A 15,864-nucleotide genomic window follows, 5' to 3' on the forward strand; every position below is an offset into this window, starting at 1 on the left:
GTTCTGGGCTGTGACACATGGCTAATGTTTTATTTTCCCAACAAAGGACACCATCGGTTATGGCTGACACACTGCCCCCCCCCCTCCCCATAAAGGATGTCTGATATTTTATTAAACATGAGTTTTGTTCGGCTGGCACATAAGGGGCAAGGTAGCAGATGTAAGATCTCATTATATTTTGGCTTACCATATGGCGTGAGATTTGCGTGCCTCCCTCTGGGGACTCCAAGGGCTCATGGTTGTTGTTTCACAGCCTACATGTAGGATTGAGTTGGGCACTTGTCAACTTCTCAGTGGAAGCAGGCCTGGTGAATTAGGTTTCACCTTCAGACCAAGCGCTTTGAGAAACCGTGCTAATTTCCACAAAGTTAGACATGTGTACTTTTTGTCATTTGACACAGCGTTTGCAGGAAACCTCAAGCTATCTCTTGGAGACCACCTCAACCAAAAATAAGAGTCTTTCTCAGTCCTTTTTTGTGGAATACGAACATTGTTTTAGGTGAAAACAAAGTAGATGAAGCCCAACAATAACCTTGAGTCTTCTCAGAACACCATAACAGACATTAAACAATATACGGAAGAATGCATTTGCTTGTTGCGTTGGTATTCTCTGTGTTTTACTGTAGCTTGGTTAGGGGTCTGTGGTTATACTTTTAGGGGTCGTGGTTATACTTTTAGGGGTTCTGTGGTTATACTACTTGAACAATGCGTCATGAAGGTTTTATACCATTACCACCATCATTACCACTATCGCTATACCATTACCACTAAGTATTGTCAGAAGACAATAATGCCATCAAGATAGATAAGTAGATGATTGCAGGTGAGGTCACCAAGCACCACTTCCCATAAAATAGTGGAAAATGACTGGTGCATTGCACACACCAAAGGGCACGCCTGTCCACTCAACCAGCCCAAAGGATTGTGGCCGCTGCCGTCTCGTCCCTTCGTAATGACACCTGTCATAACCATTGAGAATAGCAATCCTGATCTATGAGAATGTCACAATGAAACCCTACCGTCATAGAGGAGTCGCATTCGAAAACGTACGGCTGCGAATGCGAAACCAACCAGTCAGGGGCCAAGGTCATGCTTGTGAGACGGTAGCATTATGTAGGCGTTCATGGTGCGTACCGCAGGTGTTCCAGTGTGTTCTCTCCACACCTGTGGATAGCGCCGAGTTTACTAGTTAGCCCTGCTCTCTGGCTCACTGCCTCACTTCAGAGTCCTGTGCGGAGCGCTCTCATTAAATAACTCTGTCACACGGCAGTAGCCCCACACACAACCAGAAATTGCACCTCTAATACACTATTAACCCTCCCCTCAGTCTCCACCTCTCCGTACAGTACTGTATCTGACTGGCGCATAGACCAAGCTCCGAGAGACGTAGTGGGGTCATGCGATTGCGTTGCTGTAAGTGATCTGTCAGACGACGGTACTTGTAGACGAGCTGGCTATTTCACTGCGTAATATCCTATTTTTCCTGTAACAGTCATATATCTATATGGGTCAATGTGATTAATTCGCTTATGAAACCTTTGACCTTTGTGGGTTAGAAAGCAGTAATTGTGCTGTCTATGTGTCTGTTTTACTAAAAGTCTGATTTAAGTAGTAGTCCCTCAATGATGGAGGGACATGAAAAGGTTTCCCCGAGCCAACTGGAGGAGGAGGTTACGCCGAGGAAAATGACTTGTCAAACTAGGGTGATCATGACCCACTTCCCCCCCTGAATGAGCTCCCCTGTCTCCCAGACAGAATCCTTGACATCACAACTTTGTCCTGTGGCGGTTGTCGCCATGGTTTTTAAAGAACTTCCAGGGTCTGCATTGTTGTTCCTGACAAAGAGCACCTCTCAACTGACATTGAATTAGTTCTATGAGTTAAACGTCTTCTATGAGCTCGCTGAAACCAAAGAAACCAAACCTTTTCCTTCCTGATATGCATTTACACTGATTTATTGTTTTATTCATACTGATCACTGTAGAGCTACTGGGCTAGTTCTTATGTCAGTTTAGCGGGCCTCTTTGCTGTGGTCTCATGCTTTGGTAGACAAATAATTCCTTTGTTGAGCCAAACATATCACAACAAGTATTCACCAATGGGCCAATGGAGGTCTCCTCTCTTCTCTCCAAACCCGACTGCTTCACAGCAAAGTTACCAGAGCAGAAAGGCTCTCCAAACAAAAGGGGCACGGTGATAACACTCTGCAATCCGTGCTGTGAGAGCGAGAAGGGATCCTGGAAGGGCAGAGGGGTGGGGAGCGGTGGAGGGGTTGCATTTCCCCTGTGGGACTCCATTGCACCCTGATGGGAAGGGATTTAAAATGAATTGGGGATACAGGGACATAGTGAGAGCGATGTATGGGCACGCGGAACTGTGCAGGCAGGCAATCTGCTGTGATGAAGAGGCCTCCCAAGTAGCGCAGCGGTCTAAGGTACTGCGTCTTAGTGCTAGAGGCATCACTACAGACCCTGGTTTGATTCCAGGCTGTATCACAACCAGTCGTGATTGGGAGTCCCATAGGGCTGCACACAATTGGGCCAGCATCATCCGGGTTAGGGTTTGGCTGGGGTAGGCCGTCATTGTAAATAAGAATTTGTTCTTAACTGACTTATCTAGTTAAATAAAGGTTCAATAACAATTAAATTATCTCATGGCCCAAACTGCATCCTTCCAGGTACCCCTTCAAGCCCCACTGTGCTCGCCGCTGCCCACCCGGTGTATTGCGTTCCCAGAGGCCCCACAGCCTGCTGCCCATCAGCCTGGGTGCATCCATCCACACCTCAGTGGATAGTGAATTAAAAGAGAGATGATTCAATTGCTTCTGGAAGACAGGAGCGAGGAGAGATAGAGGGGTGAGATGCACTTGTGTTTGCATTTAAAAAAAACTTTTGCAAGTGGGGCACAGGTGTAAGTTATGTTAGTCATAACTTTGGAAGTTGGGAGCGAGGCGGGTTGGACATCTTGATAGACTCTCTGCACATTTGTGTTTAACCTCTTAGAGAAACTGAGGACTTGTTATGACTGCATCCACAGCAGAGGCACTGAACGAACGGCTGCGATTTATTTAGCACATCAAATCCCAGCTGTGAAAACAGACTGCCCAATCAATACCGAACATCCCTAAAAGTTACAGGAAGTGTTTGTGATTGGAGATTTTTGGTCTCTTATAGATTCCTATCTGAGTTTTGTGTTTTTAACTTAACTCTTGGGACTCATTTAGCCTCATCACTGCATCGCAAGCGTCACTACAGACCCAGGTTTGATCCCAGGCTGTGCCGCAGCCGGCCGAGACCGGGAGACCAATGAGGTGAATTCATTCACAATTAGTGACTCAGAACTGCATGGACTTTGAGGCGGCATACAATTGGCCCAGCGTCGTCCTTTAGGGGAGGTTTTGGTCGGCCGGGGTGTCCTTGTCCCATCGTGCTCTAGCGACTCCTTGTGGTGGGCCGGGCGCATGCACCCTGACTTCGGTCGCCAGTTGCACGGTGTTTCCTCCGACACATTGGTGCGGCTGGCTTCCGGGTTAAGAGAGCAGTGTGTCAAGAAGCAGTGCGGCTTGGCAGGATGGTCTTTCGGAGGATGCATGGCTCTCGACCTTCGCCTCTCCCGAGGCCGCACATGTTTTGCTACGATTGGACAAAGACCGTAACTACCAATTGTATATGACTGATATTGGGGAGAAAAGGGGGTAAAAAGTAAGAAAATATATAATAATTTAAAAAAACAAGATTTGCAATGCTGCTGGGTTTTTTCATGCTCAACAGTTTCCTGTGTGCATCAAGAATGGTCCACCACCGAAGGAACGTCCAGCCAACCGGATACAGCTGCGGGAAGCATTGGTGTCGAAAGGGGCCAGCGTTCTCGTGGAACGCTTTCACCACCTTGTAGAGTCAATGCCCCGATGAATTGAGACGGTTCTGAGGGCAAAAGCTGAGTTGCAACTCAACATTAGAAAGGTGTTTTTATGTTTTGTAGACTCAGAGTATGAACTGTTCTTAATTTAATCAAGCCCAGGAGTTCCAGTTAATTTAGTAGGCGTCTGTGAGGGAGTTCTTGAATTATTCAAATGAGTTTTTATTAGTTTCAGATATAAGATGCTCCTAATTAGCCTGATGAGAATATAATGAACAATTGTTATTTTGTACTGCTCAACGATCAGTGCTACAAACATCTCCTCAAGCAATGCTTTGGTTTTGTCAGGATCATGCTGTTTGTTTTGTTGACACAATATTCTCATACAACAAGAGCTTAACGGTCCATCAGAAACTCTCTTTGTTACTTTATTCATTCATCCTGAACCGTATGTCTCTCTCTCTCTCTCTGTAGGTTCCCTATGTGAAAGTGGCCCCCGAGGACATTCTGAAGGTTCAGTTCCCCCGTTTCACCACCCTGGACCTGCGCCCCACCAACACAGACATCAGCCTGGCCGTGGCTGGCCTGCTCACCTTTTTCAACAGCACCACAGCCTGCCTCATCTGTGCCCAGGCCGACTGTGAGTGGGTCACGCACCACTAACTCTTTGTTGCCATATGTACCATATACACACATTCCATTCTCTCGCTCACACGCACACACACACACACACGCACGCATGCACACGCACACACACACACACACACACACACACACACACACACACACACACACACACACACACACACACACACACACACACACACACACACACACACACACACACACACACACACAGTGGTTTTGGGATACAGTGCATTCAAATAGATGCAGAATCGCCCTGCAGTTGATACACCCACACACAAGCCTATCTATAACCCAAATGCATGTACTCTTGCATAATTCTTTCTCCCCACAATGCATCATCATCTAGTAAAACGTAGGCAAATGACTTTGCTTTTTACGTAGTCCATTAATGCATCTTCCTCTTTTATTCCAGTGTGACATTCTTGTGTGATGTCGCATACACTTATCATCCAACACCTCCCACCCCGAGACGACAATGTCATGTCTGACCTTAAAAAGAGAAATGCATGAAAATACCCAGTATGGATTCATGATCAAACCGCCACACTCAAAGACATCAAAGACAAAGCAACACAAAAAAGTATGAAAGAATGGAAGATTAAATCCCAGTCTGTTTCCACCATTCCCCGTACAGAAATCAGTAATTACAAGTGCCCGTACAAAGTCACATTGACCCCATCTGCTACAGGCCAACTTTCCCCTTAATCAGCTTAGGGCTTTGAAGTGTGGCGGACTGGATTTCAGCTCTCGATTAGAACCGAGGTGTTCTCAGCTGGCACGAGCCCCCCCCAGCCCACCGCTCTCGATTAGAACCGAGGTGTTCTCAGCTGGCACGAGCCCCCCCCAGCCCACCATCACCCCCACCCCTCACACAACTCTCCCAACCAACTTCAGAAAATAATGGTTGACGTTTATGCTCAGTAAAGCCAGTTTGACTGAGGTGTTACCCGGGAAACGGAGATAACAAGGAAGAAAAGAGGGAGTGAGAAAAATAACGCCCACCAACAGCTAAAGACCTTAGTGACTCAGAACTGCATGGACTTTGTTTCTTGACAATGACTGCCAGTTTCAAAACTAGCTAATTAGTTGTTATTTTCCACTTGGTGTTTATGTCTGTTGCTGTCAATCTGCCGTTTAACGGAGCGCTCATCAAACGATGTTGTTAATCAGCCCACAGACACATGACAGTTCCGTGCCTCGCAAGGGTTATGAGACGCTGGGAAATATTGACATACAGTGCCTTGCGAAAGTATTCGGCCCCCTTGAACTTTGCGACCTTTTGCCACATTTCAGACTTCAAACATAAATATATAAAACTGTATTTTTTTGAGAAGAATCAACAACAAGTGGGACACAATCATGAAGTGGAACGACATTTATTGGATATTTCAAACTTTTTTAACAAATCAAAAACTGAAAAATTGGGCGTGCAAAATTATTCAGCCCCTTTACTTTCAGTGCAGCAAACTCTCTCCAGAAGTTCAGTGAGGATCTCTGAATGATCCAATGTTGACCTAAATGACTAATGATGATAAATACAATCTACCTGTGTGTAATCAAGTCTCCGTATAAATGCACCTGCACTGTGATAGTCTCAGAGGTCCGTTAAAAGCGCAGAGAGCATCATGAAGAACAAGGAACACACCAGGCAGGTCCGAGATACTGTTGTGAAGAAGTTGAAAGCCGGATTTGGATACAAAAAGATTTCCCAAGCTTTAAACATCCCAAGGAGCACTGTGCAAGCGATAATATTGAAATGGAAGGAGTATCAGACCACTGCAAATCTACCAAGACCTGGCCGTCCCTCTAAACTTTCAGCTCATACAAGGAGAAGACTGATCAGAGATGCAGCCAAGAGGCCCATGATCACTCTGGATGAACTGCAGAGATCTACAGCTGAGGTGGGAGACTCTGTCCATAGGACAACAATCAGTCGTATATTGCACAAATCTGGCCTTTATGGAAGAGTGGCAAGAAGAAAGCCATTTCTTAAAGATATCCATAAAAAGTGTTGTTTAAAGTTTGCCACAAGCCACCTGGGAGACACACCAAACATGTGGAAGAAAGTGCTCTGGTCAGATGAAACCAAAATTGAACTTTTTGGCAACAATGCAAAATGTTATGTTTGACGTAAAAGCAACACAGCTCATCACCCTGAACACACCATCCCCACTGTCAAACATGGTGGTGGCAGCATCATGGTTTGGGCCTGCTTTTCTTCAGCATGGACAGGGAAGATGGTTAAAATTGATGGGAAGATGGATGGAGCCAAATACAGGACCATTCTGGAAGAAAACCTGATGGAGTCTGCAAAAGACCTGAGACTGGGACGGAGATTTGTCTTCCAACAAGACAATGATCCAAAACATAAAGCAAAATCTACAATGGAATGGTTCAAAAATAAACATATCCAGGTGTTAGAATGGCCAAGTCAAAGTCCAGACCTGAATCCAATCGAGAATCTGTGGCAAGAACTGAAAACTGCTGTTCACAAATGCTCTCCATCCAACCTCACCGAGCTCAAGCTGTTTTGCAAGGAGGAATGGGAAAGAATTTCAGTCTCTCGATGTGCAAAACTGATAGAGACATACCCCAAGCGACTTACAGCTGTAATCGCAGCAAAAGGTGGCGCTACAAAGTATTAACTTAAGGGGGCTGAATAATTTTGCACGCCCAATTTTTCAGTTTTTGATTTGTTAAAAATGTTTGAAATATCCAATAAATGTCGTTCCACTTCATGATTGTGTCCCACTTGTTGTTGATTCTTCATAAAAAAAATACAGTTTTATATCTTTATGTTTGAAGCCTGAAATGTGGCAAAAGGTCGCAAAGTTCAAGGGGGCCGAATACTTTCGCAAGGCACTGTATCCACGAAGGGCCGCGATCTCACCATCAACAAGCTGTGTGAGAGAGGAACCTCAATGTCCTTTTTAATATGGCTCTGTATGAGATCCTGCCTGTGTCAGTGTGGGCTAAGGGGGAATCGATAAGGCTGCTGAGGGGGAGCATGGCCCTTCCCTTCCTCGACAGCGAGGAGGATGCCAGTCACTTTAGCTGAGGGAGGGGGTCTAACCATACTACTGCTATTGCACATAGGGGCAGAGGGAGAGGTTGTCTGGAAATGGCATGGGTTGTAGTGATTGCCCTGCTATGTGACCCCTTCCGCAGCGCCACTGTAAAATACCAATGACGGCTTGGGCTCGGCAATGTGCTGTAGCAGCAGTGGCGGTAGCCGCGGTAGCGTTAGCTGGCTGGCAGAGGCCCCGTGACGGTCGGCACTGGCCTCATTAATCACAGCGGCCGGTGACAGCCTAATAGAGCGTGGCCGAGTCATGAATATTTCCCAGCCTGCCCCTGGCTTCCTGGCTGAGAGAGAGAGAGAGAGGGGCAGGAGTAGAAGGAGTGTGGAGCTAGCGCAAAGAAGGACACCCATTAATCTGGCTAACCTGCCTACTACGGAGTAGTACAGTAGAACATAGAGAACCTAGCCACAGGGGTGGAGGAGGACTGTGTGGGAGAGGGGAGCACTTTGTTAACAGGGAGATTTGTGCATGGGAGGTCAGCTGGCGGGCAGCAGACAGGTGGGAGGGGACAGATCACCCACACTCTATTTCTGGGGGGCTGGCTCAGACAAGACCAGCGGGCAGAGGGGGTGGGGGGCTTCCTGGTCAACACAACATCTTATGTTAGGAATCCGCTATCACCTAACGTAGCATTTTATCGTCTGCATTGAATGAGCTAGAAGTAATGCAAACAGTTCCCTTTGAATGTAAAACCTGAAATGACTTCTCGGATGACATGCGCCTTAGCAACCAACTCCCTATGTTTCTTATTGAGAGAGGTTAGGCCAAATGTTTTAAAGGCACACACACGCCAAAGTTCTGGGCTTTCTCCAACTGTCAAGGTAGATGTTTGTGTCTCCTTGGAGAGGAACAATTATAGGGTATGCTTGCTCAATGATTCGACTCTCTGCTCGGAAAATGTCATGAGTAATCTGTAATTAAAGTTGATCAAGTAAAATAATGTCTCTCTGTCTCCGGAGAGAGCTGGATGAATAAACTCTGTGGGAAGACGGACCGGTTAACTGGGGTGATGAAGTGATTTAGCCGTTTACCGGCAATGACTTGTTGTTGTTTGTTGTCTGGGGATCAAGCTGAGCAATCCTCCCGACGTGATGACATTTAGAGAAAGTTTCAATACGGATTACGATATATTTACAGCTCCAGTAACAGCAGACGTCAGCCCACCTTAATTCTCCCCGTCAGAATGAATAGTTGCTGTGCTGTCAGTTCTGTTGCACTTCCTCCCTACTGAAAGACATCAGTAAGTGAGGAAACTGTGGAGACAAAATGGCTCCACCAAAGGCTCTAAACAGAGGGATGAGAACAAAGCAGAGGAGAGCCCTGGTCAGCTGTTTGCTCGTCTACCCGGACGAAGGATGAAGGATCGTACAGACCCACAACGTCCCAACCTTGCCCATTAAAGAGCTCTAGTGGCACGCTGAACTGTTTATATAAGAGAGAGTGATAGACTACCGACTTTTTGATATGTGTGGTTATATTCAGGTTAGGGTAAGTTCATGTACTGACACGCTACCAATGCCTAGACATTAGCACCTGTCCTATCCCAAGCACTCCAGTTAACAAATGCTGCTAGTCTGGAGGGAAAACTACATACCTCCATCTGCCCATCAATCGCTTAAATCACCTGATTAATCATGGTCATTCGGGTTCGGGCCTGTTTAAAAAGTATATCCAACTTTTACTGTGAAATGCCATGGAATTCTGCAAACTGCAACCATTCGGTTGTAGAGTGCAGGGTTCCCGGACAGCAGGAGTCCAGCAGCCGAGTCCAACAGACTGGTGTGCAGCCAGTTGAGTGCTGTGTTGACACTGGCAACACAGCACAGACCTGTCATTGGTCCTGGCCGAGCAGTGTATTTGCATAGAGGCACAGTGTGCAGGAAGGTAAATGAGAGTCGGGGCTTTGTGAGAGCCCAGTGAAATGTGACGGCCTGTGAAAGGGGTAAGTGACTGGATGCCCAGACTGAGTGGCAGACCCTGCCTTTATCTGTCTGCCTGAGAGGCAGCGTCAGGCATTGCTACAGTGTGTGTGGCCCATGCCAATGAGGTACCTACAACATTGTAGAATCACAAACCAACTACTGCAGGCAGCAGCAGCACAGCCTCCACAAAGAAAAACAGACTTCACACGTCTCTACCCTTTTTCCATGGCTAACCGGGAAACGGTGCCCCGTTCGAGAATAATGATGTTATTTTTCATTAGCATGGGTTCAAAAGCCTGAAACGTTGAAGCGACGTGGCTGCTCAAAAGAGATTGTGAAATGAAGACATCACGTACATACTCCATTTTTATTTATGTCGCTTTGAATCATGCGCAGCCTCGACACCAAATGGAAATGTGTTCCCCACTGGTTGAATGCAAGGGAGTGACAGGAGGGGCAACTCCTCTTTTTCCTCTCACATCAGGGCAACTCCTGCTGTGAACACTGAGCAGCTCAGTGTGCTGTCTTATGTAATGTACTAAATGTGAAATTGCAAGCAGGGAATGAAGATTGAGCAGGTTTAGAAGGCTCATCGCAGATATGCTGTGTAACTCGACAGGTAACGGAGCTGACCGTCTCGGAGAAGACAGGCACCGTCGCTGATGATGTGCGTTTCTAGGAGAAACAAACCATTAAAGGCATTAGGATTCGATGGGTTGGGACACGCAGTGCCTTAGGAACAACTGCTTCTGCTACTGCATGTAACCAAAGGAAGAAAACAATGATTATAATGTAAAATGGGTTCTACTATGATCAATGCTGGATTAAGTTGTATTGTAATGGACTGTATGCTCTGACACCTATGCATGTATAGAACGTAATCTCAAAGGGAGGAGAAAAATAACACAGCAAATGAACTCTATCAAAATTGCTTTTTCTACTACGAATAAAGCTTGGTCTCTGTGGTATTGTAATTGTATTACAAGTTCAGTAAAGTACCACTGGAAACATATTCATTACCTCACTTATAATGAACCCGTTTCCAATCTCTTTGAAGCGGTTCTGGGAACTAAATGCTGGAGATGATGTTTAAAAATATCACCTAGCAAATGAAGGACTTTACAATTAGCTGTAATCACAGGTCATCAGTTCAATTATTTTAGGTGGGAAGGATTTTAATGACCGTGTTATTGACAAAACAAGGCATAAAAAGAACATGGTGTTTCTCACACAAAATTATGTATTTTTGTAATTTTTTAAAAACTTATTCAGTTGAAATGTTTTTGTCGTATTTTTGACTGTCAGTGCTAGTTCTCAGAAATGTGACTTTAGTACTCAGAAATTAGTCTCTTGGGAGACCTGCTCATAATAACATCACTGTCTTCGTCCCTTAACCCCACAGGCTTATTAAATCTGGAGAGACTGCTACGCCAGTTCCTCATCTCCAAGGAGACCCTATCGGTTCGCATGCTGGATGACAGCCAGGATCCCACACCCCTTCTCAAGGAGATTCGTGATGACAAGACTGCCACCATCATTGTGGATGCTAACGCCACAATGTCCCACATCATTTTGGAAAGGGTGAGTTTATTTTACCTTTATATAACTAGGCAAGTTAGTTAAGAACAAATTATTATTTTCAATGACAGCCTAGGAACAGTGGGCCTGTTCAGGGGCAGAACGACAGATTTGTACCTTGTCAGCTCGGAGGTTTGAACTTGCAACCTTCCGGGCACTAGTCCAACGCTCTAACCACTAGGCTACCCTGCCGCCCCAGTCTTGTCTGTCGTAGTGTGCTCTTTCCCGATGTTCTGAGACATCTCAGCAGTAGCTGATGATACACATTCTTTTTTTTTATATCTATATGTCGATCCCAAGGTAAAGTTCAGGGTCAAGGTGGATATTGAAAATAATTTAATGAGTTACAGGCTGAATCACTTACCGGTGAATAAGTGTTGGACTGAACGAATGGTAGCTTTAAACGTCATACACGTAGTTCTGATGTACGTACTGTAGGTCTAGTAGCACGAATAAATCACGGAGTATCTGTAACTCCGGATTTGGAGAGTAGAATGGTGTGCAAATACAATTAGAGGAGATTGTGGAGTGCCGTTGGGCTTAGCACTTAAACCACTAGAGTACCAAAGAGTAGCAGCAGAGATGGGAAATATTGAGAAATTAAAACCAATGCTAGAGATAGGAAATATGGAGATATTAAAACCAATGCAATTAGGTGTTTTTTTTTAAGAAAAAGGTCTAGTCAGTCAAATCATTTTACTTCAAGTGATAGGCGTGAGATGTAAATTACATTCTGTTCTGTGATCATTCATTAATAATGGAGGAGTACATTAGGTTTAAATGGTTGATCTTTATAATAAATACAATCCTTAACACCACAAACATTAATTAATATTGTTGTAGTATAAAGGAAATAGAAGTGACTAAAGTTTATTATAATATTTACATGACTATTCTTCACAGGAAACTGTCAATATGACCTTTCAGTGACGTCTGTTTCCACTAATAGAACCATACCTGAAGTGAACAGAGAAGTTAGAAATGAAAGCAACAAAGATAGAACACTGTAGCTTGGCAGAGTTCTTCCGGAGCCGACATAACTTTAGTGCTTTGCGTGATAGGACCAGCCTCCTGCTATCCCTTCTAAAGACCTGCGATTAGTTCGTAAGGTGACAGAAACACGGGTGAAAGGCACCTTGCAGCAAAGTGCCGTGTTGTAATTAAAACATAGATATTGGAAGCTTGGCTGCAGTGAAGGAGACAATGGCTAAAGGGAAATGGAGAGACAGAGAGAGACAGAGAGAAAGACGGAGAGACGGACAGAGACCAAGAGAGAGAGGGAGAGAGCAATTGAGCACTTGCTAAGGGTGCATGCTAGGTTTGAATATTTGCTGGTATTTTACAAATGTTCCATCCTAAAAAAAATCCCGGTATAGCCCGGTATTTCCCACCAAAACCGAAAGTGTAATTCAAAAGCGTATAAGGTATATAGTCTGTCTGGGTTTTAATAGTTTTGATTGAAATTTCAGTGCTACCTGAGCCTGATGAGCTATACATAAAAATCATTTCATGAGCCCTACTGTACATTAAAGACATTTTAAGAGCACATGCTCCAAAAATCCCAAATTATTGTGTCGTTATCCAATACATATATGATATACAATATAGGCTACTGCACATTACGCACTACAGAAAAACTTACAATCACGTAGATGTAGCTAGCTATATGCTCTCTTGGGTAAATAAATGAAACAAGCTCCAGTAGGCTAATCTTTTTGAGTGTGAATTGTATTACTGTACTGTATTGTATTATACTCTACTATATGGACTGGAATTACGCACCTCGTTCACACCATGATAAAGCTGATAGAACATGCGATTCTGGTGCAGCACTTGCCTGCCTACAAAGTTACAAGCGTAGGTTAGCGAATTAGTAGGCTGACGCATATACACTTTTCATAATATTTCCCCTAATGTTATTAGGCTACCTCCTCGTTCTCTCTATTGTTGCCTCATTCCTTCCCCGCTTTCAACAGTGAAATTAAACAAGTTCCATTGCCCTTATCTTCATCATTCTAATGACACCCTGGAATAATATAGGACTAGAATTAGATGCAGATGGCATTCACTTCTCTTCACGAAGATTGAATGGTTCTGGGACTTAATAAATAAGTGCTGTAGCCCCCCCCCCCCGGGGCTGCTGTATTTAACATTCAGAAAACAAGACTTTGGACACACCTACTCATTGAGAAAGAAAAACCCTTGAATGAGCAGGTGTGTCCGAACCTTTTAACTGGTACTGTATGTCTATCTTGAACAGGATTATCTATTTTGGATGCAATCTGAATGGAATTGATGAGAGAGAGAGAGAGAGAGAGAGAGAGAGAGAGAGAGAGAGAGAGAGAGAGAGAGAGAGAGAGAGAGAGAGAAAGAGAGAGAGAGAGAGAGAGAGAGAGAGAGAGAGAGAGAGAGAGAGAGAGAGAGAGAGAGAGAGAGAGAGAGAGCTCCCACCTGCTCCGATTTAAAGCTTTGATATCCGAAAGATAGGCTGTTTCAAAAGTCTGCAGCTGCAATAAAAACATGTTTTTGTTACAATCAAATATGAAGGTGACCCCCGAAAGCCAGATGGAAATGTGTAAATTAGACGTGCATTCGGTCCATAGGCTATGCTGCAGCAAATGTAGGCCCACCTGTCACAAGGAAAAAAGGTACCGTGATGAGATGATAGGTCTGCATGCATTGTGAACTGCACTCCGTACTGAGCTGTCTGTCCCCACCGTGAGCGTTGATGATTCATCATGCAGAGAGCAGAGAGAAGGCCGTAGAGAAGCAATATTTAGATAAATACAAATACATTTGACAGTTCCATTTCACGTCATGCTGTTGATATAAATCATTTATTATAATTTACCGGTTTCTCACAGTTATTTATCCCAGGAAAAGGGAGTGGTTTTGGGCGGTAAATCTCGGTAAATCTCGATAACTGGGTTCCCAGCATTCAACCTTAGTGCATGCCAGTGTCATAGCAGGACTGGCACTGGAAAAGCCAATCCCTCACAATATCCTCTGAGGAGACAATCAAAAATGTGCCTGTCTTCCCATCCGCATCGATCTGGCCAAAGGCCACGCCCACTAATATTTATTTTCCACGATAAATCTGGATTTGTTTCCTCCCCGGCGACTTCTCGAATGTCCACACATTCAAACCATTTTGATTGGCCCCAGAAACCGATGGGTTGGGCCCGAGCTGGCCTGCACGAATCATGAATCACATCATTTTGACATCAGCTCAAATGACTTCTAGGACAGCAGATTCAGACTGATGTATGGCGTGATTGATAGAGCAGTGTAATTAAATTCAGGATGAGTCATCGGGCAACGCTAATATCCCTGCCCCAATGAATATTTTTTTTTTTCTCTAAATGTTTTTCTTTCTCTCCCTCTAAAGTATTTATCTCTCCCTCACACACTCCCTCCCACCCTCTCTGATTAGTTTTTCTGTTGTCATATTTCTGTGTTCATCCAGTCAATTCTTACTATTTTGTTTCCCTGCCACTCTCCTCTTCAGTCTCAATCTTTGCCTCAATCAGAGATACTGATGGCTGTTGCTGGGCATCCTGTCACCATGGCAACTCAGGGGGCAAAGAGTAACAATCCACAAGAGCTGACCGTGGGATTTCTTTCTATGTCTCCGCCTCTGTCCTACAGTCGCTCCATACCTCTATTATCATTCCTCTGTCTTCTACTCCTCCTCTTCTCCATCTCTCTGTCTGGAGGAGGTGTGTAAGTGGTGCTGTGGATAGTTTGTTGGCACGCAGCCCGCTCATGAGGAGAGGACGTTGGCCGAGCAAATGTACGCTTTTTTGGCAACATTTTGTGACTGAGGATTTAATTACATGGTAAACTGTAAGGACTTGGTATGAAAGAGTCTAATCTTATTACCCTCTCTTCACGCAGGACATTCTATCCTCTTTGTTTCTGGGATGTTTACGTCTTTCGTTAGAATGCTGGTCAGCCAGAGGTCTACTTCTTACACTGAAGACAGTGGAATTATTTTTTTTTCAATACTCTGAGAAGTGTTAATTTAAGTGGGACTCATATATGCTCTGTGAAAGTATTATATTTAACCCTCCAATAGTTGAATAAATCAGTGTATTGGCTGTGTGTTCTGCAGCAGGGTGTTTGTGGTCTGGGGGGTTTAGCTTCAGCATCACTGAATGTAATCTCGACATGTCAGCCCCCCGTGTTGTCCTACTATACAAAGCTGTGATCGGATTTGCTCAGATATTGTGCTCAGCATGGCGGGGAAGAACTATACGCCCCAAAACAAAAACCTGGGAAACAGAAAGAAAAGGGGCAATGAGAACAATAGAAAGCTGAGGAAGTTTGGCATTGTGCCAGCCAAAAGAAACACTTTCTTTCCATTATTTATATTTGTAAACTTGCTGAAGTCCCTGACCCGCACTTCACATTTAAAGGCATATTAACTGTGATTAAAAAGCTGGCCAATTTAAAAATCTGGTTAAAAAAAGCTTGTAAACTCTATCATCTGTTGTCCTGTTGGCTGTCTTCATTCTCAACACTTCAAGATCAAGACTTGTGCATTGTGCAGTGCAGTGACTTAGAACAATGTGCATTTTGCATTGCAGTGACTTAGAACAAAGTGCATTTTGCAGTGCAGTGCCTTAGAACAATGTGCATTTTGCAGTGCAGTGACTTAGAACAATGCGTATTTTGCAGTGCAGTGTCCACCTGTCCTTCTCCACTAAACTCTGTAATTTGACTTAAATTGACCTGACAATCTGATACTGTAAAACAGTTTAACAAATTTTAGC

General features: G+C 44.5%; 1 protein-coding gene across 1 annotated transcript in view; it reads left to right on the forward strand.

The window, feature by feature from the left end:
- LOC135552534 (glutamate receptor ionotropic, kainate 4-like) overlaps positions 1–15,864 on the forward strand; it is a 221,640-nt gene that overhangs the window by 93,942 nt on the left and 111,834 nt on the right. The window contains exons 4-5 of the mRNA XM_064984212.1: positions 4,333–4,498; positions 10,914–11,092. Coding sequence (XP_064840284.1) covers positions 4,333–4,498; positions 10,914–11,092 — 345 coding nt within the window. The remainder of the gene's footprint in view (positions 1–4,332; positions 4,499–10,913; positions 11,093–15,864) is intronic.

This window comes from Oncorhynchus masou, chromosome 13, assembly GCF_036934945.1.
Source record: "Oncorhynchus masou masou isolate Uvic2021 chromosome 13, UVic_Omas_1.1, whole genome shotgun sequence".
In the NCBI taxonomy this organism is placed as follows: Eukaryota; Metazoa; Chordata; class Actinopteri; order Salmoniformes; family Salmonidae; genus Oncorhynchus; species Oncorhynchus masou.